A 24,215-nucleotide genomic window follows, 5' to 3' on the forward strand; every position below is an offset into this window, starting at 1 on the left:
AATACAAGCACTTCTGTGCTTACCTTTCAACTTTCTTTTATGGTATCTGAGGATAAAGGGCAGATGTAACTGTAGTGGAACTAAAGTTATCATTGTCTTCTTTCTGCTGCCAGCAGTGCTTTTTGCATATGTTCCAAACATATTTCCCAGCACATTTTCTAAAATTCTGCCAACTTTTCAGATGTGCGTCTTCTTTAGCCTTTTCCACTTATGTAGGGTCTCTGTTTCTTATGCTCTTGTCTTTGATGTAGGCTTCTACAGACAGGCTACATTCTTCTGCTTACAGAGGCATGTGTTCCTGGAAAGTACAGGAGTCATGCTTCACCTCATCTCCTTCCCCAAAGGTGTGTCTCTTCCTCTCTTGTGTCTGTGAACTCAAGATTCTGGGCTTAGGCCTTCTTTCAGGGTTGAGCTTCTCACAGACACCTCTCACTTTCATCTGTTCCTTTCCTGCCCTGGACCCTCCTACAGAAGCCAGGTGGCTGTTGTCTGATCTGTAGAGCATAAGGATTAGTGCCTTTTCTTCTCAGCACAATGTTGCACAACTCTCTTGCCCAGTTCTGTCTTCCAAAAGGAAGCAGTATGATATGTGTCTACTCATAGTAAAACTAACTGCAGGGTATAGTTGACAGAAGTTTCTTCCTCTTTGTGTGTGTGTGTGTGTGTGTGTGTGTATGTTTAGTGGAGAGCAAGGAAATTTAAGTATGTATTGTAGCATATAGTTTCTGGAGGCATCTTAGAAGCTACAGTTGACACTTAGAAATTACTTTTTTAAAATTAGTACTCCCCAGTTGCTACCAAACTAGTTCCACTGTTTATTTTTGTTAGCAGGGTTTCTTTCATGCCCATCCTACCCTATCTGTAGAACAAGAATGAAAATGAGAAACTGTGGAAAGCTGGGTGTGATGGCACATGGCTTTAATCCTAGCATTGGGAAGGGTAAAGTAGGAGAATCACTATGAGTTTGAGGCCACCCTGGGGTACAGAGTGAGTTCCAGGTCAGCCTGAGCTAGAGGGAGACCCTTCTTCAAAAACAAACAACCAAAAAGTCAAAAGAACAAAATAATAAGGTCTGTGTGGCCCAGTGACTTGACTCCTCACCTAATTTGTTTCTGTTTTGTCCTGTGAAGATTAGCCTAAGTCTTCAAGGGAAAAATAAACCCTGTCACAGCATGTACTCAAAATAGTAAGTGTAGTCAGCGCCCTACTCTCTCAGAGGAATTTTAAAGTCTTAAGTTAAAGAAGATTCTACTTTTCACTGAAAGCTTGAAGCTCTCCAAAATAGACATCTGCCTGAGCTGGTATCCTTGGGCACTAGATCCCCTTTCTTTGTTAGTGTTTTTTCTTAATGAATGTATGTTTTTATGTTCATGTGTGTGCACACTCATATGCACACACATGCTTATGGAGGCCAGAGAACAACCTTGGGGACAGAATCTCTTATTGGCCTGGAACTTACTAAGTAGGACAGACTAGCTGACCAGCAAGTCCTGGGGTCCTCCTGTCACCACCTTCCCAGTGCTGGGATTACAAGTGCCACCACACCTGTCAACTTTAAATGGATTCTAAGGATTGAACTCAGGTCCTCATGCTTGCAAGACAAGCACTTTACTGATTGAGCTATCTCCCCAGTCTACCTAGTTTATTTTTTGAGATAATGTTTCACTATGTAGCCTAGGCTGACCTCAAATTTATTACCCTTCTTCCTCAGCCTACAAATACTGGGATTGCAAGTGCATGCCTTATTCCAGGCTTGCTCCCAGACTCTCTGTACGTGCACATTCTTATATGGAGTATTTCCTATCTATTTGTAAATGTGTATTTTTCTCTAGAAGAGGGATTTTCACCTCTCATGTAAGTCTCTGGGATCTGCCAGTCTTCAAAGATGAGAATCACTGAATTGTACTTTAAAAAGTTTCAGTTATTCTCACAGGAGAAAGTGTATTTATAGATCTCAAGAAATTTGGACTACTGGTGTCTAATTCATGTATTTCCTTTTTTTTTTCTTTTCTTTTTTTGGCTTTTCGAGGTAGGGTCTCACTCTACTCCAGGCTGACCAGGAGCTCACTATGTAGTGTCAGGATGGCCTTGAACTCACAGCGATCCACCTACCTGTGCCTTCTGAGTGCTGGGGTTAAAGGCATGCACCACCACTCCCGGCTCTAATTCATATATTTCTGTTCCTAAAAGTTTTCTAAGGACAGAAGGCAAACAGATGGATAATGTATTTTCATCTGTTGATAGGTGCAAGATCAGAGGAGAGGGAAATGAGACAAATAACTGAATAATTTTTGTTAATATGGCCAGAGAAGCCCTGTTAAGTTTTTGTATTTTCTCATTCTCCTGTGCTTTCATCCATGTATTAACTGAATATTGAGTGCCTGGGTTGATTCTGCACATAGCTGTAGAATATACCAAGTTGCATAAAACATAATCATTGAGCAGATAGCCTGACCAGATGAGGTGAAGCCTGTGTACAGATGACACTAATGTAGTGAAGAAGCTAAAAATGGCAAAGAAGATGAGTTGCTTTGGGTCTTTAATAAAGGAAAAATTACTCTTGCCTGGGACAGGTAGAGGGATGGGGAAAAACTGGGAAGGTTATGTAATAAATTCTGGATTATTGAAAATCCAAGCTAGGGCAATTCTGGGTCCCTGTCACAAGAACTCAGGGGTTTCTTTACAGGGGATGTGCTCTGTTTCCTTCACCTAGTGCTGGATGAGTGAGTGCCCACTAAGTGTTAGGCCTGTACTGGGTGCAAGACAGAATACATGCAGGGCTGGGAAGATGGCTCAGCAGTTAAAGGTACTTGTTTGCAAAGCATGAGGCCTGGGTTGAATTCCCCAGTATCCATGAAAAGCCAGATGCACAAATTTGTCATATGTCTCTGGAGTTCGTTAGCAGCAGCAAGAGGCCTTGGTGTCCGTCTGTCTCTCTTTTTCCACAAATAAATGAAAAAAAAAATTTTTTTTAAAGAATTAGAATACAGCCTTGGAATCTCATGTCTGTTGGGAATACAGAAGATGACATCTACAGTAGTAAAAGAAGGAGGTGCCTACTGACCCAGGGAATCTTCTGGACTGTTAAAGCTAGCATCTCCTACACCCCACAGACCACAAGGATTTGGGCCTATATGAAGAGATTCTACTTTACTGGGCCGAAAGAGACCTAGCCTGTCCACAGCTATTAAATCAACTGACCAAAAATCCTAGCAGTATTAACATTCAAATCTGGTTTCAGGGCCCCAGCTTGCCAGACTAGTTCCCCATTGCACCCCTCCATTCCTTCTACATACACTGAAGTGAAAACACAGGTTTTCTTATCATAGAGGCCCTAACAGAAGTTCTAGTACATAGTACTGGCTCAAAAAATGGCCATTGAAGCCGGGCGTGGTGGCACATGCCTTTAATCCCAGCGTTGGGAGGCAGAGGTAGGAGGATTGCTATGAGTTCGAGGCCACCCTGAGACTACATAGTGAATTCGAGGTCCACCTGGGCTAGAGTAAGACCCTACCTCGAAAAACAAAAACAAAAACAACAACAACAAAAAGAAAAGTGGCCATTGAATGAACTAATTTGTTCCCCCCCCCCCCCACATTTCCAAATTGTGTATATTCTAAACAGATACATAGAGGTCTAACTTAGCTGTCAAGGAGAGTGGGTTGTCCAGTTTAAGGAATTTAGCCTGCCTGAAGAGCTACAGTGTTTTCTCTTTTATGTATCTCTTTCCTTCCAGTACATAGTGATTCCCTAAAGGGCAAGGACTCCTTTACTATCCTCAACTGTATGTCCTTTACTATATGTACACTGGCCTTGTCAGTGTGTTCTTACCTTACTTCCTGGGGTAAAGACATGGGCAATGCAACTAGGGAACTTGTTAAGTATGTTGTTTATTTTCCTTTATTTAAAAATATTGTGAGGGCTGGGTGATTTCTCAGTGGTTAAAGGTGCTTGCTTACAAAGTGTGCTCTCCTGGCGTTCAATTCCCCAGCACCCACATAAAGCCAGATGCAAAGTGGCACTTGAGTCTGAAGTTGGTTTGCAGTGGCATGAGACCCTGGCATGCCCACATATGTATAGACACACACGTGCAAATAAATAAAATTAAATTTAAGAACTGGATAGATTTTACCTATGTGGAGATAATAGGTGCCATGTGCCTTCTCCAGGTCTTTATTACAAAGAGATTAGAAGACCTACTACTGTGTCCCAGGCTTGATCTCCTGATGTTCCTCAGCCTCCCAGTGATATGATTATAGGTGTGTGCCACCACACCCAACTCAGAATCTCTGTTTTGTTGTTTGGTTTTTTTACATGACCTGTTTGGAATAAATGTGAAGGGAGGAGTTACTACAGAGCCTAGGGAAAAGAGGAAAGCTGGTTTTCTTACTGAAGGTCAGTGTAGTGCTTCACTGTGTATTCACTCACATGTGCTCTGGCAAGGAGGGGCCTGAGGGAATCTTTTGGAGATGACTGACTCTCCACTTTTCAAGCTAACAAAAAGGAGCCTTGTTTCTAAGCTTTTATGGAAACAACAAAGAACAAATGAATTGACAAGAATTAGACATAAAGTACTACTTTAAAGGAAATTTTGTTAAATACTTACAGAGATTGAGAATCCCCTGCATTTGGTTTGGAGACCAGATTTCTCTCTGTAGCCCAGGATGGCCTTGAACTCATGGTGATCCCCCTGCCTTGGCCTCCTTAGTGCTGGAATTATAGGTGTGGGCTACAATATCTGGTGAGAACCCTGTTTTATTAAATTGTAAAAGTCTTAATTTTGCACAGAAAAACCATTGTGTATAAGTTTTTCTGCCTCTATATTTTCATAAAGTCAACTTTCTAAAACAATCCTTTGAGGATATATCCATAGAGTTGTAATTCTGATTGTGTACTTATTTTATTTTGTTTTTTTAAAGTGAATTATAAAGCAGTAATTGTTTGAGGACGGTTATATTGACTGGAAATTGTGGCATTAAAATGTGTGGGGAAGGACTTAATAACTCTTCTGCCAAGTGTCAGATAAAAATCTTTCCTTAAGCATGATCTTTATGTTATCTAACCAGACTGTAGATCTGGTTGCTGAGAGTGGATATTTATTTTGGAAGCTCTGGGTTAAGCTCAGTAGAATCTTAGCATAGTCACATATAATCACCAGGAAGAACTGAGATGCTCAGTGTATTACCCAGGCTTCTGCTCAAATTTCCGTCCTACCTACCTTTTTTTCTTCCTTCCTAAAACTATTTTTATTTATTAGAGAGAGAGAGAGAATGAATAAATGGGTGTGCCAGGACCCCTTGCTGCTGCAAAAGAACTTCAGATGCATGTGCCACCTTGTGCATTGGGCTTACATGGGTACTGGGGAATTGAACCTAGGTCCTTAGGCTTCTCAGGCAAATGCCTTAACCACTAAACTATCTCTCCAGCCCAAATGTTCTTCTTTTGAAGCATCTTCTCAAGGATGAAGCATTGCAAGTACTCTCAAGCCTACTCTGTGATTCTCTTTTCTTACCAGCTCTTCCATGTTCTGTATAGTCAAGCCTGCACTCATCAGTGTTAAACTCCTGTATTTCCTTTTGCATTTTTGGCATCTAGAATAATACTTGGCACCTAAACAAGTACTCCCTGATGATGTTTTGAATGTGTAAGTTGTTTTTCATCTATCACCCCTTTTAGAATTGAAGGCTTTGCAGTGATGCTCAGCATGGCCTGGAGTGGGCCTTCCAGCAATTGTTTGAAAGAAGGAAAGGAATGGACTATAAATAGTTTTATATTTATCTGTGCATATACATGGTTGTTTTAATTTGTATTTTAAATTATATATAGGTGTAGTGATGTAACAATGTAGCATCTGTAACCTACAGAGTCTTGATAGTGTGGATGAGCAGATTTATGCTTAAGGCCATATGTAAGATTCAGTAGCTCAACAGAACATAGGTTCTAATATTGTCTTGTAGATGTGAAAGTGCTATCATGTGACCCTCATTGTCAAATGCATAGAATAGATCAGCATCTGGATTCTTTTTTTCTTTTTTAATTAAGAACATACTTTGTACGGATGCATCATCTGTTGGTACCATGTTTTCCCACCTCCCTGCCCCCATTCTTCAGGGGGCCCCCTCAGTGGGGTTGCTGGCATTCCCCATGGGGTTGTGTGTTATGCATTGTGGGAGCAGCAGTCAGTTACTGGAGGGAGGCGGTGCCTCTGGGCACCTCTGGCTCTTAAAATTTTTCCTCCCTCTCTTCCGCAAACTTCCCTGAGCCTTGGTAGGTGTGTTTTAAAAGTCTACTTCAGTGATGAGCTCTTAGGAGCCTCTGGATCTCTGCTTTGTTATGTGTTGAGTATCCTCAACATCTCTGTCTCCTTCAACCTGGTGGTGAGTGTCAGGCTTACCCTGGAAGCAGTATTCTTTCTCATTTCCTCACTTCCTCTGTGGTTTCCCCTGGGCCTTGAGTGAGAAGGGAAGTGTGGTTTATCTCCATGGGTCTTGCTACCTTCTGAAAAAGAAAAACATATTCTCCAATGGAGAATGAAGTCACCACAGGGTAAATTGGTAAGCATTATTAATTCAGGGATAGTTTGCTGGGTGTAGCCCCTCTTTTAGCCACAGAGTAGTAGCAGCTTGACTTTGGAGAGCATAATCTTTGTCTCCATGGGATTCTGACCTGGTTCCTAGTTCCAGATATGGGTTCCTTTCCATTGAGTGTCTCTTTTTTCTCCATAGATGTCTACCATTTTGTGTGCTTTCTATATTGACTTTAGGTCTAAAATGAAATAATTAAGGCTTCATATATTTATGAAAACACTTTATGAACTCTTGTTTTGTTTTGTTTTTTTGAGGTAAGGTCTCACTGTAGCTCAGGTTGACCTGGAATTCACTATGTAGTCTCAGGGTGGCCTTGAACTCACAGCGATCCTCCTACCTCTGCCTCTCGAGTGCTGGGATTAAAGGTGTGTGCCACCACACCTGGCCACTTTATGAACTCTTACTCACATTTAATTTTGTCTTTTCGATGACATATTATTTGTGATATCATTTTTTTAGAAATTTGCATTCAAATATAGTCTTTTTAATTTAATTTTATTCATTTGAGAGAGAGAAAGAAAGAAGCAGATAGAGAGAGAAAGAATGGGCATGCCAGGGCCTTAAGGCAAACTCCAGATGCATGCGCCACCTTGTGTATATGGGTATGTGGGACTTAGGGAATTGAACCTGGATCCTTTCGCTTTGCAGGCAAGCACCTTAACTGCTAAACCATCTCTTCAACCCTATCACTTGGTTTTTAATCTCAGCTCATTTTTCTTATCATGTGCATTCTTAGGTTTGGTCTCTTGATTGTATGTCAGAGTTCTTGACACTGTGGTCATGCTTGCTGATTTTTTAGTTTTATTTATTTATTTGAGAGAATATGGACATGCCACAACCTTCAGCCATTGCAAACAAACTCCAGTTTGTGCATGTGGTTTACATGGGCCTTGGGGAACTTGAACTGGGGTCCTTTGGCTTTGTTGGGCCAGTGCCTTAACTGCTAAGCTGTCTTTCCATCCCTGGTTTTTGCTTTATTGATACTGGATATATATTTAGTTGCTCTTGTTCTCCACCTCTGATCATCTGCTTAGTGGAGTCTGATGGAGAATTCATTGAGTTGTTCATTTCCAGTACTTTTATTTTTTTCAAAGCTTTAGTTTCTTCACTATACTTCCCCTAACCCCATGTTGCTGACTTTTCCATCCACATTAATGATTTCTCATCCTTGTTGCTGATTTCTTGTTCCAGGTCCTGATTGAATCTGTCTCTTTGTATCCTCCTGGAAGTCATTGATTATTTTTACTGGTAAACTTTTGACATCTTCATTCAGTGCTTATTATGCTAGCTAGTCTATTTGTGCTTAGTATATGAGTGGATCTTTACAGGAGTTGTGTCCTGCTGAATCATGTTCCTTGAGTTTCATGTGTTCGTTGCTTTGGGTATCTCTCTCTTTTTTATTTGGGAATCTTTTTATAAACAACCTACTCTTGGGGGTACAATCTCCAATACCATTCAAGAGATAAGGAAAACTTTGTTTGGATGAGGCTTCTGCTTCCCTTACTCCTGGTACAGAGCTGCCTGTTTAGAGATGTGTCTAGCTTGGTTTACTTGTTTTGGGCCATTACTCATCCTTTTCTGTACACTTTTCAGGTGTCTTATCACTTTTCTGGTGAATTTCTGAAGCTCTTCATCCCTTCTGTCCTTGAATCAAGTCTGTTTTTCCTTATTCTGCCCTTTGCTCACATGGAAGCAGCTTCTAGTCTACCATCTTACTGACAAGCCATTCTTGGTGGGATCACTTGGGAATATAGTGATATACCTGGTTGATTCTTTTATACTTTCTTAACATACTAATTGTTTCTATATGATCAACTTTTTTTTGTTGTCATTTTTCGAGGTAGGGTCTCACTCTAGCCCAGGCTGACCTGGAATTCATTATGGAGTCTCAGGGTGGCCTCAAACTCTGTGCGATCCTCCTACTTCTGCCTCCGAGTGCTGGGATTAAAGGTGTACACCACCACGCCTGGCTCTATTTGATCAACTTTTATGCATCAGCTTAGTAGTTTCTGGTATTCAAGGCCTTTGGGGAGAGAGCAGAAAATGTAGATAGGAATAATGAGAAGGGGATGTGACATTAATTTCAGGTATCTTGAGGAATTGCATGCCAGGCTGGCATTGCTGGTTTTCTTATCTCCATAGGGTAGTCAAGTGCATTGGGAAAATAAGCATTTTTTTTCAAGCTATGCAATGTCAATGTCACATGCATGTAGTTTCTAAATGCATAGTTTTTTTCTTTAGAAAAGAAAAAAAATCCACCATCATTTCCCTCAGATTTAGGAGAATTTTTCTCTTCTCTTCAGGTAATTAAACCAGAGAGCAATGACAGAGAAACAGAGACTGCCTATGAATCTGATCTCCCCGAGGAGCTCTCTGGTCACCACCTACCACAGCAGCCCCTGAAAAGCTGCAGTGACAGTCCAGATGTCATTATAGAGGCTCAGTTTGAAGACAGTGACTCCGAAGATAGACATAGCAACACAGAGAAAATGCTTGTGGATGGTGTTAAGAAGTTGTCACTTCATGCTCCTGATAAAGGTGAGTCCTAGGCCTCTGCCTTTTAGTTTTGTTACGGATCAGAGCCCATTTCTGTAACAGAATAAGCCATGCACATCATGATTGGTATGCCCCAATGTTGGACCTGTGGTAGCTTTTAGAAGAGGATCTCTGACAGGCTTCTAGCCATCTGAGTGTAAGAAAAGGGGTGTTAGTGCTGCCTACTGGTATGGGTGGGTAGTGTTTGTTATTCCCATTTGTGTGATAGGCTTTGAATTGTGTTGATAGTTAATTTTTAAGTTCTTACACTATGTCCATTTCCACTCTATTGTTAATATGGGCAGATGTACTCCCTCCCTCCCTTCATTCCTGTCTACCTAAGGCCTTGGACACACTAGACATATGCTTTATCATTGAGGTAGAATCAAACAAGTCCTAAATCTTTTTGAAAAGGCACTTTATTTTACCTTCGGTTTTGCTTTAATTCAGTGTTGTTTTTTTTTGAGGCAGAATCTAGCTCTAGCCCAGGCTGACCTGGAACTCACTCTGTAGTTGTTGCTGGCCTTGAACTCAACGACAGTCCTACTATCTCAGCCTCCAGGGTTCTGGAATTATAGGTGTAAGCCACCACACCCTGATAATTCATTTCTTTTTAAAAAGTGTTTTTGTTATTCATGGTGGGCATAGATCACCCTGAAATTTAAAAGCAGATTATCTGTAGGAAATATTTCAATGCCAAGCCTTTAAAAAAGCTAATCTTTCTTTCTGTGAATGACACCTAATCCATGGGCCCTATGAATACAGAAAAAAAGAAATTGCAAACACATGGGTCCACCTAACCACAGTCTAGGGACTTAAGAGCAAAGGGTATTTACAAGTTGAGTATTTCAACTTCCAGGTCTGTAAGCAGGTCTCCAGCCAGATTGATTTTTATGTATACTTGGAAATGGAGAAGACTGAGCAACACTGACCTGGCCAGGCTGATTACATAATTAATGAGCTTTCTAGATGGGTTCTGACATACTCCCCATGCAAGACTAGAAGAAATGCCAGAAGATTACCAAATGAGGATGTTGAGCAGACAACCTGTGATGAGATCTGGCAAGCACAGGTCAGTGCATGCTGAAGAAGGCTAAAGGTGACTTCAGAAAGGACTGCAGAAAGACTGCACTGCTTTCTCCATTGCTCATGAGTTGGTGACCTTGGCTGGAGAGCATGCTCTGAGAGCATGTGTCCTTTTAGTGTGAGTGTTGTCATTTGTGGTGGGCACAGATCTCTAAAATTTGAAATCAGATTATCTGTAGGAAATATTTTGGTTCCAAGTCTTTTAAAAAGCCAGTCTTTCTCTGAATGACACTTAATTCATGGGTCCTGTGAAAATAGTAAAAGGCAATTGAGTAGGTATTACTCATTCTGTGTTATTCTTTCAGCCTTGACATTTCCAGCCTTGAGATCCACTGTCATTGCTGCTTGTCCCCTCACCAGTACATGGACTGCTGGAGAGCACCGTGTTCCTCTCATTGTGCAGCTTGCTTAGGTGAACGGTGCTTTCATGCTTTAGCTCTCAGTCGTCTTCATTTGGATGCTGCTGTTCCTTGAAATTTCGCTTTCCTGATATTCCTTGTTTTTTTTTCTTTACAATAGTTGAAATACTGTCTCTCTTTTTATATGCATCATCCAAAGCAGTGTCCATCCATGCTAGGAGCTATGTATTTCCAACGAAAAGAACAAGTAGTAACCAGGAGCATGAATTGCCAAGTTTGTCACTGGCAAGATCACATTAAAAAAAAAAAAGTGTGTTAGGCTGGGTGTGGTAGTGCATGCCTCTAATCCCAGCACTAGGGAGGCAGAGGTAGGAGGATCACTGTGAGTTCAAGGCCACCTAGAGAGACTACATAGTGAATTCCAGGTCAGCCTGAGCTAGTGAGACCCTACCTTGGAAAACCAAAAAAAAAAAAGATATTTAGAAGAAATCCAGATCTCGTAGTTCAGAAGATCTCAGTAGACCTTTTCCCTGGGAACCAAGTTGGCGAAGTGTGATACACCATGATACAAATGCAAGGAAAAGAAATATTGGTAGACAAAAGGAAGAAGTGCTTGCACAATTGATACCTGGTATAATGCAAACAGTTGACCTTGACTGTTGGGAAACTCTGATGCCAGACCCACTGTGGACATGTTCTAATTCCCCTGGCTCTCTTACTAGAAAATATCATTGAGCAGTTTGCAATCCACAATGGGTATGTCTTTCCCTACTTTATGTTCTTCCTAGTGCAGTGCTGTTTACGTTGCTTCCCTAGAAGTAGTCCCTTCCTGATCGAATAGACAGCTTTAATTTGTCCCTCAATATGGGGTAGAGATTTCTCTTTCCTGCTAGCCTCTAAGTAGAGTTTGTGAAACCACATAGCTGTTTCTCATTTCTTGCCCTCTTGATATTTAAGAAAAATCACAATTTGCTCTTTTAAAAAATCACAGCATTTTAAAGGGTATTTCAAACAGCTTTTCTTGCTGAGGATAATATAAAATCTGGCTATAGTTAGGATGTTAGTTCTTTTTGTACCATTTAAGGTTTTGAAATTTGTTATTGAAACAAATCATAACCTTCAGAACACTAAAAATCTTTTCCTTAGACTTCTAGAAAAATTCTTTGCTTTGTATTATCATTGCAAATGTATCATTAATTCTGCTTCATGCTTGTGTTTCAAAGTTTTTTTTTGTTTTTATATCATATTTCCTTACCCCCAATAAATACTATGTATTGTGTGTTGTGTGCATAGGATGTCTTCCCTTTGCCAGGAAACTTTTCACATCTTTAGAGTAAGCATCACTTCTCTGATAAGTGAGAATACAGTCTTAGCTGTTTGCAGAAAGTGCTCTTCACTTAGTTATAAGAAAAGGTCTCTGTGTGTATTGGGACCACTTAGTTTCTTCTAAGAAGACAACGTGGATATATACTTCATCCTCAGCCTTTGAGAGAAAGTGAGCCAAAGACCTGGGCCCCTCTTGATGATCTAGTCCCTCTTGAGACTGAGATTTGCTACTTTCTAAGAACTTACTTTTTTGTTGGTGTAGAAATCTACTATAATGGCTGGGGATGTCACTCAGTGATAGGAGCACTTACCTAGGATGCACTAGACCCTGGCTTTGACCCCCAGCACTGGGGTAAAATTTGTCATTGCAGCTCAGTTAAATTTCACTGGTTGTAACTGCCCAGTGGCTTTAAAAATTGTTTGAGGGCTGGAGAGATGGCTTAGCAGCTAAGCGCTTGCATGTGAAGCCTAAGGACCCCAGTGTAAGTCTTGATTTCCCCAGGACCCATGTTAGCCCTATGCACAAAGGGGCACATGCGTCTGGAATTCGTTTGCAGTGGCTGGAGGCCCTGGCGTGCCCATTCTCTCTTTCTCTCCCCTCTCCCTCTCTCTCTGCCTCTTTCTCTGTCTTTCACTTTCAAATAAATTAAAAAAAAATAAAATTAAAAGTAGTTTGAGCCAAGGTTGCTTGGTTAGAGAGCTCCAGAGGATCAAAATCCTCATGGTCAAGTGACAGGAGAGCTCTGTGTCTTTCATCACTGGGAATCATAAGACTAGTTTTGGCTTCTGAATCCAGCGATAATGTAAAGTACATTTCCGGACCTCTCTCCCAACAGGGTCTCTCCGGATCTTTTTCAGTTTCCCTGTCTAGAGACAAGCCTCTGCTAGTGCCTGATGAGAAAGCCTTGGCTTGATATGGGAAGTTGATGACCTTTCACTCCTGTCTCTCAGCCTCTACAAGGAATATTTAATCTCTCTTGAGATTTGAATGTACCTGTTACTACTGCTTATAGGTGTGCTCAAATTATTTCTGGGAGGTAGAAGACTCCTCTTTCCTGTTTTAGGATTGAGCTCCATCCAAGGCAGGCCCTTTCTATGTCTAGGCTTCCAAGCATTTTCTTTCCTTCTTTCTGTCTGGCTGAGAAAAGCAAACCTGTTTGGAGTTACTGAAACCCTAAGAACCTCTTCTCCAGATATTCTAAGATGTAAATTTCTTCTTTTCCAGCTCTTTACTATATACATGATGATGATTATTGTACACAACACAATTAGAAGATTGCTATATTTGTTTCAGAAATTATATTAAATAATTTGTAGCAATTTTCCATCAACTATAATTTTGGGACAGTATTTTGTGCTATCTTTAAAAATCTGATTAAGGGCTGGAGAGATGGCTTAGTGGTTAAGGAACTTGCTTGTGCAGCCTAAGGACCCAGGTTTAACTCCTGAGAACCTATGTAAGCCAGATGCACATGGTGGAGCATGTGTCTGGAGTTGTTTTGTGGTGGCTAGAGGCCCTGGTGTGCCCATTCTCTCTCTCTCTCATAAATAAATAAAATAAAATAAAAAATTCTGATTAAAAATAAGTAAAGCCTTGTCCAGATTTATTTGTAATAGAAACATACAATGGAAATTTTTTGCTTCTCTATTTTTGAGACTGGATAGATAATACAGTCATAATGGGTAGAGATCTAATGGCAAGAACCTGTAATATCCTAAAGCCAGACTAGCCATCCCCACCTGTGAAGTCTTCAGAAGAAACACATGCAGAAAAGACAAAGAAAGATAGAGGCATAGCTCTTTATTAAGTGAAGCTTTGCTCCAATCAGAACGATTCCATTAGGTTTTACTCCCAGTAGCAGTGCCAAAGCATCCTTGTATCTTCTTATTTCTGCCAAAAAGTAGGACTGTTCCTTTCTGGTGGTGCTGGGCATTGAACACAGGGTCTCACATGTGTTAGGCAATACTCTGTCCTGAGCTATATTTTCAGCCCCAGCTTTCCAGTTTCTCTATTCTCTGTCAAAGTTTGTAAATTGTCTGGGTTACTGTTCTCTTGTTGTGTTTTCTCTGTATTAATCCCTCTTTCAATTTAAGTTTTACAAATACCTTCTTGTAGTCTGTCATCAGTATCTATTAAATTTCTGTGGTATCTATAATTAAACAACAATAAAAACCCCTCCAGTAGTGTTAATCATATACTTAATGTGTTTAAATTTTTTCCTCTATTGCTAGGTATCACATCTTTTCCCATATAATCTTTTCTTTTGTGGCAGAATATGGTAATTTGAATATATGTCCCCATTGTCTTAAGCTATTTTTTTATTAAGGTTAAGCTTCCTGCTTAAGTCTTTAGCAGCCTTCCATAGGGGACATATCACCGGGGGTAGCTCTGAGTCTAGCCCAAAGGTGTGGAGAGAGCAGTGTGAGCTCTGGAGGTGTATATGCTTGCTTCTTTTGGTGTTTGCTGGCTATTTGGTTGATTTTCTCTCTGCTTGGATCTGTAAAAGGGAGCCGTCTTCTGCCATTAATGGAAATTCCCCCTGAATCTGTAAGCTTGAAATAAATCCCTTCCTCTTATAAACTTTGTCTGTTTGGAAGTTCATTCTACCACATTGGAACTGACTATGATACCACATAAGTTTTCCATACATTCTTTTCCTTCATCCCTTTCTTCTTTTCTTCCTTTTTTATTTTCTCTTTTCTCTTTTCTTTCTTTTCTTCTTTTTTAAGCAGAGTTGGTCTCACTATAGACCAGACTGACCTGGAACTCACTCTGAAGCCTATGCTGGCCTCAGACTTAACAGAAATCATCCTATACATCAGCCCCTCTGAGTGCTAGGATTAAAGGCATGCACCATCCTGTCTAGCTCAACCATATAGTTTTTTATTAAGTAAAGTTTTGCCCTTTGGTGTGTCTTATGATGATTTTTCTTTTTTAATTTTTAAAACAAATTTATTTATTTGTTTATTTGACAGTTTTTGTGCATGTATATATTGTATTTTAATCAAATGCCCTCCAGTTAGTTTCTGTTGACTCCCTCCTATCCATTCTTCTTCTCAACTAGTCCCTCTTCTACTTTGATGCCTTTTTTTTTTTCTTGTGTGTGTATAACCCACTGAGTTTAATTAGGCTGCCTGCTTTAGCATGGAAAGTGATGTCTTACTCTCAAGCATGTGCAGCTAGTTAGTGGCTATAGCACTACAGAAAAGGCTTCTGCATTCATGTCATTTATCTTTATTGATTGACATGGTTAGCTGGAATCCCTCTTCTAAGTATGTTGAACCACCTTTGAATGGAGGAATAAATTGTAGTAATCCTGATGTGTTATGGTTTTCTAAACACACTATTGAGTTCATTTAGGTTCTTTGTGGCATAGAAGTTTTATATCATGTTAAAATGAATCTAAGATTTTCTTGTCATTATCTAGAATTTAGATTTTAAAATATAATAACTTCATAAAATATCCTTATTATTTTTTTAAATTATTTATTTATTTATTTGAGAGCGACAGACACAGAGGGAAAGACAGATAGAGGCAGAGAAAGAGAATGGGCGCGCCAGGGCTTCCAGCCTCTGCAAATGAACTCCAGATGCGTGCGCCCCCTTGTGCATCTGGCTAAGGTGGGACCTGGGGAATCGAGCTTCGAACTGGGGTCCTTAGGCTTCACAGGCAAGCGCTTAACCACTAAACCATCTCTCCAGCCCTCCTTATTATTTTTTGACTATTCCTGTTCTTTAATAAAATAGCCTATAAGAAGTAGAAATTACCTGTTTCTTCAAACTGGGTAGAATGAATTGTAAAATTCCACATGCTGTTTTTCAGAAGGTGAAATCTTCATTGTTTTTATATTATTGTTCTGTTAATATTGTAAATTGCTTGTTGTGCTAATTTTGGCATACTTTAATAAGAATTTATTCATTCAAACTTATTAACATACAGATATTCCTAATGCTTTTGAGTTTTGAAAATAATTTTCAAATTTTTTATGTCTCTACTTTTGCATTCCTTTTCATTGTGTATTTTAATTATTTAATCTTTTCTGTCCTTTTTTGATACTTCTTATTTGCCAGTTTCTTGACCTAAATAATGTTTACAAAAAAATTAGTGTTTTTGGGACTGGGTGTGATAGCACATGTCTTTAATCCTAGCATTTGGGAGGCAGAGGTAGGAGAATCTCTGTGAGTTCAAGGCCACCCTGAGACTACATAGTGAATTTCAGGTCAACCTGGGCTAGGGAGACCCTACCTTTAAAAAAGGTTTTTGGTGTGTTCTTTTCTTTTTTTTTAAACTTTTTGTGGATAATGGTATTCTGTATACCATTAATATTTGTTTATTTATTTCCTTATTTTGAGGCAGGGGCTTTGTTTGGTGCTGTTTTTTTTTTTAACTTTTCTTTCTTTTTTTTTTTTGATTTTTCAAGATAGGGTCTCATTCTGGTCCAGACTGACCTGGAATTAACTATATAGTCTCAGGGTGGCCTTGAACTTTCGATGATCCTCCCACCTCTGCCTCCCAAGTGCTGGGATTAAAGGCGTGCGCCACCACACCCAGCTTAACTTTTCATTTTTAATCTTTGTTTTCTTTGTCAGGTTTAAATTATTTTATTGACAACTTCCATAATTACAGATAATAAACCATTATAATTCCATCCCCCACTTTCATTTTTTATCCCTCTCTCCATTGTACCCCTCCACCTCTCAATAATCAGTCTCTCTTTTATTTTAATGTCATAATCTTTTCCTCCTATTATGATGGTTTGTCTAGGTAGTGTTAGGCATTGTGAGGTCATGGTTATTCAGGCCATTTTGTGTCTGGAGGAGCATGTTGTAAGGAGTCCTACCCTTCCTTTGGCTCTTATATTCTTTCTGCCACCTTTTCTGAGATGGACCCTGAGCCTTGGAAGGTGTGATAGAGATGTTTCAGTGCTGAGCACTTCTCTGTCACTTCTTTTAAGCACCATGGTGCCTTCTGAGTTATCTCAAGGTCACCACCATCTGAAAAGAGAAGCTTCTGTGACCAAAAGTGTGAGTAGCATCAATATATTGGTATGACCATTAAAAGTACTTACCGGGCAGTTTGGAGAGCATAGTATATACATTTAGCCAGACAGCAGCAGACATTACACCCCTAGGGCTCATGACTTCCCCTGTAATAGGTTTTCAGTATCAGGGATGTATTTCCCTTCTGTGGAGTGGGCCTCCAGTCCAACTAGAGAGTGGTTGGTTTCCCCTGTAACAGAATGCCACTATTGTACCTATTGGCTCATTTGTCCTAGCTGGCCAGATTTAAGGCTTGCAGTGTCCACTGTTGTTTATCTCCACTGGTGATTTCTCTCACTCTCTCTCCCATAGAACTGCATGCAGCATAGCTTTTTTCAGCTTTCTGTCAGCTGGTCTATGCAGAGGAGGTTTTCAGCTCAGCTTCAGCAGGATTTCTCAGTGACTTTGCAGCCCAAATATGTGAAATTTTCAGCAATAGGGTCGTAGCATTTATTCCTGGTGGGAAACCAAGAGCCTCGGCAATGACCTGGAATGTTTTGGGGGGCATCAGGGACCTCCCTGGCCAACAACTCACTGGAAAGTATCTCATTCCTGGCACTGAAATTTTCTAGTAGCAATCTATGGTTCTGAGTGTGCCACTGTCCAAAAAAGTAAGTTTCTATATGGCTTATTCATACCCTGTTAGATTTTTTTAAAAAAAATTTCCTTCATTTTATTTATTTATTTGAGAGTGACAGCAAGAGAAAGAGGCCGATAGAGAACGAATGGGTGCACCAGGGTCTCCAGCCACTGCAAATGAACTCCAGACGCGTGTGCCCCCTTGTACATCTGGCTACTGTGGGTCCTGGGGAATTAAGCCTCAATCCTTAGGCTTCACAGGCAAGTGCTTAACCACTAAGCCATCTCTCCAGCCCCCCATCTTAGATTTTGATTAGCCCTCCCTCCACCTTTCTTTTACTCAATCTCTTCCCCTGACCTCACTTAGGCCTTTTCACCCTGAGTAATCTGTTATTCTACATATAATATATATAATCCCATCCTCTTAAGTCTCCCCTCCATCAGTTTGTTTTCCCTTTATATCCCCTTTCTAGCTTACTGGCCTCTTGCTACTGAATTATTCCAACTCAGATGGAAGTCCAATTTTTTGTAGCTAAGATCCACATATGAGAGAGAACATACGACATTTGGCTTTCTGAGCGTGGGTGACCTCACTAAGTATAACCCTTTCCAGATATATCTATTTCCCTATAAACTTCATAATTTCATTTTTCTTTACCACTGAGTAGAACTCCATTGTATAAATGTACCACACCTTCATTATCTACTCATCAGTTGAGGGACATCTAGGCTAGCTCCATTTTCTAGCTATTGTGAACAGAGCAGCAATAAACATGGTTGAGCAATTATCTCTAAGGCAGTGCTATGAATGCTTAGGATATATGCCTAGCAATGCTATAGCTGGGTCATAAGGTAAATCTATTTTTACCTGTCTCAGGATCCTCCACATTGATTTCTATAATGGCTGGACCAGATTGCATTTCCACCAACAATGTAGAAGGGTTTCTCTTTTTCCACACCCTCTCCAGCATTTATTGTCATTTAATTTGCATTTCCCTGATGGCTAAGTATGTAGAACTTTTTTTTAGGTGTTTATATGCCATCTGCATTTCTTCTTTTGAGAACTCTCTATATATAGTTCCATAGCCCATTTTTAAGTTGGGTTGTTTTATTTCTTAGTATTTGGGTTTTTGAGTTCTTTGTATATCCTGGATATCCATTCTCTGTCAGATGTATGGCAAAAATTTTCTCCCATTCTGTAGGTTGCCTCTTTGCTCTACTAGTGTCCTTTGATGTACAAAAGTTTTGTAATTTCATGAGGTCCCAGTGGTTGATCAGTGGTTCTATTTCCTGACCAACTGGGGTTATATTCAGAAAGTCTTTGCCAAGACCAGTATGTTGGAGGATTTCCCCTACTTTTTACTCTAGCAGTTTCGGAGTTTCAGGTCTGATGTTAAGTTCTTTGATCCATTTGGATTTAGTTTTTGTGCATGGAGAGAGAGAAGGATCTATTTTTGTCCTTCTACAGATGCATATCCAGTTTTCCCAGTACCATTTGTTGAAGGCTATCTTTTCTCCTATGAGTATTTTTGGCATTTTTGTTGAAGATCAGGTGGCTGTAGCTATTGGGACTTACATCTGGGTCCCAGTACCGTGCTGGTTTTGTTAATGTGGCTCTGTAATAAAAGTTAAAATCAAGTATAGTGATACCATTAGCCTCATTTTTTTTTACTCAAAATTGTTTTAGATATTTGAGGTTTTTGTGCTTCTATATGAATTTTTGTATTTTTTTCCAATTTCTGTGAATAATGCCATTGGAATTTTGATGGGAATTACATTAAATGTGTAGGTTGCTTTTGGTAGGACTGACATTTTCACAATATTCATTCTTCCAATCCAAGAACAAGGGATGTTTTTCTATTTTCGTCTTTCCATTTCCTAGTGTCTTCTGTAATTTCCTTTTCTTTTTTTTTTGTTTGGTTTATCGAGGTAGGGTCTCACTGTAGCTCTGGCTGACCTGGAACTCACTGTGTAGTTCAGGGTGGCCTCGAACTCTCAGTGATCCTTCTACCTCTGCCTCCCAAATGCTAGGAATAAAGGCATATGCCACCACGCCTGGCTTCTTCTGCAATTTCTGTATTGAGTGTTTTAAAGTTTTTATTGTAGAGATCCTTCTCTTTCTTTTTTTAGGTTTATTCCAAAGTACTTTATTGTTTTTGATTCAATTGTGAATGGGAGTGTTCTCTGATTTTATCCTCAGCTTGTTTGTTGTTAGCATATAGGAAGGCTACTGGTTTCTGTGTATTTATATCTTGCTACATTGCTATATGTTTTTATCAGCTCTTACAGTTTGCTGGTAGAGTCTTTAGGGTCCTTTAAAATGTGTAGAATCAGGGCTGGAGAGATGGCTTAGCGGTTGAGTGCTTGCCTGTGAAGCCTAAGGACCCGGTTCAAGGCTCGATTCCTCAGGACCCACGTTAGCCAGATGCACAAGGGGGCGCATGCGTCTGGAGTTCATTTGCAGTGGCTGGAAGCCCTGGCGCGTCCATTCTCTCCCTCCCTCTCTCTCTCTCTCTCTCTCTCTCTCCCCGTCTGTCTGTCTCTCTCTCTCTCTCTTTCTCTCTGCCTCTTTCTTTCTCTGTCTGTGCTCACAAATAAATAAGTAAAAATAAACAAAAAATTTAAAAAATGTATAGAATCATATTGTCTGAGAATAGTGATAACTTGATCTCTTCCTTTCCAATTTGTATCCATTTTATGTTTTTTTTCATTTAGAATTATGTTAGCTGTAGGTTTGTCACAAAAAGCCTTTATTATGTTAAGATATGTTCCTTTTATGCCTTTAGAGTGAAATTCTCCTTTTACTATGCCCTGAATTCTTATGTTTGATCTCTTCATAGTGTTCTGAATGTCTTGAAATTCCCATTTATACCTTCCTATTGGTTTGTCTTTCTCTTTGTTGCATAGTATTAGATCTGTCACCTGGTCTTTCTAGTTTACATATTCTGTCTTTTCCTTAATTCATTCTACTGGTGAGACCTTTCTATAGAGTTTTCTATTTGATTTACTCTGTTTTTCATTTCTAGTATTTCTGATTGGTATTTTTCTATATCCTTTCTCATGTTTTATATTGACCTTCTTATTTCATTAGCTTGGTTTCCTGTGTTCTCCTTCAGGAGTTGGGTTTCTTCTTCAATTCCTTTGATTTCTTTAAACATAGATATAATCATTTTTTGTGAAATCTTTGTCAGGCATTTCACCTAAAGTTCTCATTAAAGGTCATTTTTGATGGATTTGTATGTTTTGGTGGGATTGTATTGCCTTGATTTTTTTGTGTTTCTTGTATTATAATATAGAGACTTTTGCATCTTGACTTAATTTGATGCTTGGTTTTCCTAATTATCTGTAATGCTCTTAGCCATGTAAATCCTACTTTATATATCTTCAGTGTAGGAGTTTAAGTGCCAGGTGTAGCTCTTATACTCCAAGACAAACCACAGAAGTGATCCTAGGTATTTTGTTTGCCAGATATTCAAGTATTGTAATAGACTGGGTGAAGCAAATCACTGACAAATTCTAAAATCCAACTGAGCAATATACACATCCAATCAAAATCAGCAGCTGGACGTGGTGGCGAACACATTTAATCCCAGCACTTGAGAGGCAGAGGTAGGAGGCTTGCCATGAGTTTGAGGCCACTCTGAGAATACATAGTGAATTTCAGGTCAGCCTGGACTTGAGTGAAACCCTACCTTGAAAACAAATGAACAAACAAAACAAAACAGCCAGGTGCAGAGTATTCATACAAGCATGGGTTTTATAAACAGATAATCTAATAAAGCCAAAGTCCCTAAATGTGTTGCCCCACACCCTTAATCCTGTCAACTAGGAAGTTGAGATTCCAGAAATGGAACACCTCTGAGATCCTGGATTGGGGGAAATAGGTATAACTGTTAGGTAAATTTAAATTTAGAATGGATTTTAAGGGGTATTATTATTTTCTTACGCATTAATATATTACAAATAATGTCCTTATTCTTAGGAGATTCTAGCTGAAGTGTGAGCCATGCTCATGTCTTCAGGTTATTTTCACATTTTTAAATTCAGTCAAAAGGAGAAACAGGGCTGGTGAAAAGGCTTAGAGGTTAAGACATTTGCCTGCAAAGCCCAAGGACCCTGGTTTGATTCCCCAGGACCCATGTAAGGCAGATAGATGCACAGGGACACGTGTGTCTGGAGTTTATTTGCAGTGGCTAAAGGCCCTGGTGCACCTATTCTTTCTTTCTCTCTATCTGCCCCCCCCAATAATAATAATTTTTTTCCAAAAAGGAGAAACAAGTCTGTATGGGTTTGGGGTGTGTTTACTCACAAATACAAATTAAGAGAATGCTAGCAAATGTAGCAAAATATTAATATTTGGTGGATCAATGGGTATTCATAGTATCACACTTCCTATTTTTCAATATATTTAAAAATATACTTTTTTCCTGTTTCCCCTTCTCTCTTCCACTCTCTCTCTTTTTTTCCCCTCCCTTCCTTCATCTTCTTCCTTCTCTTCCTGTTTATTTCTGTCTCTTTTTCTTTCTCTTTTTTCCACTTCCTCTTCCACTTCTGTTTTCTTCTCCCTCTCTCATATTGGGGATTGAACCTAGAGCCTCATGCATGCTAGGAAAATGTTCTATCATTGAGGAGTCATGTTTTTGAGGGGTCTCATTAAGTTGTCCAGGCTGGCTTTGAATTCACTCTGAGTGCCAGGCAAGCCTTTAACTTCTGATTCTCCTGCCTCCGGAGCTGGGATGACAGGTCTGAGTCACTAGGTCCAGCTAGATGGATATTTTTTGAGTAATTATTTTTACTCAATGTATTATAGTTTGCCATTAAAAATGTACATTACATAAAGTATCAGTAAAGAGAATAGTGAGTAGAGATTTCTAAGTTATTTGAGTAATAGTAGATTGGAGAAATTCTGAGGAAAATTAATAAAGCTATTTAGTATTTTGGCAACACCATTGTTTTATTAATCTTCTTCAAAAGTCAAATAGACTGAAGATATAATATACTCTGTCATATAATTTTTTCAGGTATCAATTACTTTCTCATTGCTGTGGTCAAATATCTGGTAAGAAACAGCTTAAGGAAGGAAGGAAGGAAAAGGAAAGGGTTTATTCTGGCTCACAGTTTTAAAGGTATGACAGCAGGTGCAGGATGCCAGTACATCACATTGTAGTCAGGGTCAGGAAACAGGATAAATATGCAGTGGGGTCAGGATATAAAACCTCCAGGTCTTCCCCAGTAACCCAATTTCTATAGCAAGGCTTTACCTCTTAAGGGTTCCACAACTTTTCCAAACAGTGCCACCAGCTGTGGACCACATGTTCAAACACATGAACCTATGGGGGACATTCAGACCACAACAGTCACCCACTATATAAAAGCTCTCCTGTTATAGTTTCTTCTAGTTAAATGCTGTACTTAGTGATGATGTATCCTAAGTCTTTCAGTCTTTTCCTAAGAAGTATATGTATGTATTAATAACAAAATTTATTATATATAAAATAAATGTGTTTTCACATGGTAGTTTATAAAATTTGGCCCCTACTTTTACTTTATGTCCCTTTTTCTGCTGGAAATTATGCTCAGATTTTACTCTTTCTATTTCTGACCTGTCATAGAGCAGCCATTCAATTGATGATAGTCTGGGACAGTAGAAAAAACAGTGGGCTAGGAGGGAGGTCAAAAAGTTCAGAGTAAAAATAAAACAAACAAAAAAGTTCAGAGTAGGTACTCTGCTCCTAGAATCAGTGAGTTGGTCAAAATTTTGTCAGTAGTTCCTTTTAACTAAGAGATTCTGTGGGTCACTATATCTTATTAAGGGTTGACTCCATAGATGATGCTGTGTCATAAACATGGATGGCTTAGAGGTCTTCCATGAGTACCATTCTGTCTCTCAAAGCCACCACACTTGTTTATTCATTCTCATAGCATTTATGGAGTAATGTGATGGTTCTCATGTTCTGCTGAGTCATGCAAAAGTGATCCTTGTTCCCTCCCTATCTTCCTGTTTCCTTTGCTTGGCACTTTGTGCATCCTCACTGCCTGGGGAGCTCATCAAGAATCCCTGTCGTGGATACATACTGCTCTCCTTTTCCTCCCTCTTTTTCCCCATAGCTGGATCTTGAACTTCTTTGGCTGTGGGAAGAGTAATAACAGTGATAACAATTATGTGAATTACTTGTCAAAAAACCTTATCTCACTGCACACTACCATTGCTGTTATGTCTATTGAATTATTTCTGGTGTAGGTTGTCATTAAAGCCTTTATACCCCTCTCTGCTTAGCTGTATTGTTCACAGAGTACAGTAACTCCAGGAGCTCTGGCCTGACCATTACTCTGTGGTCCTTTTGTTCTGCACCTCAGAGCAAACAAATCATAGACATGAAGTTCAGGGTCAGCCTGCTGTATTCTGCACATTCATCTCCCTAGCATAGGCTCTCTTTTCCTTAATAGGGATGATATAAGACTATGCTGAGGGTTTTTTGTAATTTGTTGTTGTGGACATGCACATTCATAAATTAAGAGTCCTTTTCAGATTATATGTTTTGGTGTATGATGCTTTTTAACTTTAAGTAGCTTTCTATTTTTTAAGTAGTATTTAGAGAAAATTAAACAATCTTATGTAGACTTTAGGCAAATTATCATTAACAACTCTAGAGAAAGAAATAACAGACCAGGGATTCTTGAGTTTTCTTTTGTATTTTAAAA

At 39.5% G+C, this 24,215-nt stretch overlaps 1 protein-coding gene across 2 annotated transcripts in view; it reads left to right on the top strand.

Annotated features, from left to right (window-relative positions):
• Nucleotides 1–24,215, top strand: part of Dis3l2 (DIS3 like 3'-5' exoribonuclease 2) — a 428,102-nt gene that overhangs the window by 129,734 nt on the left and 274,153 nt on the right. For both annotated transcript variants that reach the window (XM_004662245.2, XM_045147855.1), the window contains exon 6: nt 8,891–9,125. In XM_004662245.2, coding sequence (XP_004662302.1) covers nt 8,891–9,125 — 235 coding nt within the window. The remainder of the gene's footprint in view (nt 1–8,890; nt 9,126–24,215) is intronic.

The sequence above is a fragment of the Jaculus jaculus genome, chromosome 4, assembly GCF_020740685.1.
Source record: "Jaculus jaculus isolate mJacJac1 chromosome 4, mJacJac1.mat.Y.cur, whole genome shotgun sequence".
Classification (NCBI taxonomy): Eukaryota; Metazoa; Chordata; class Mammalia; order Rodentia; family Dipodidae; genus Jaculus; species Jaculus jaculus.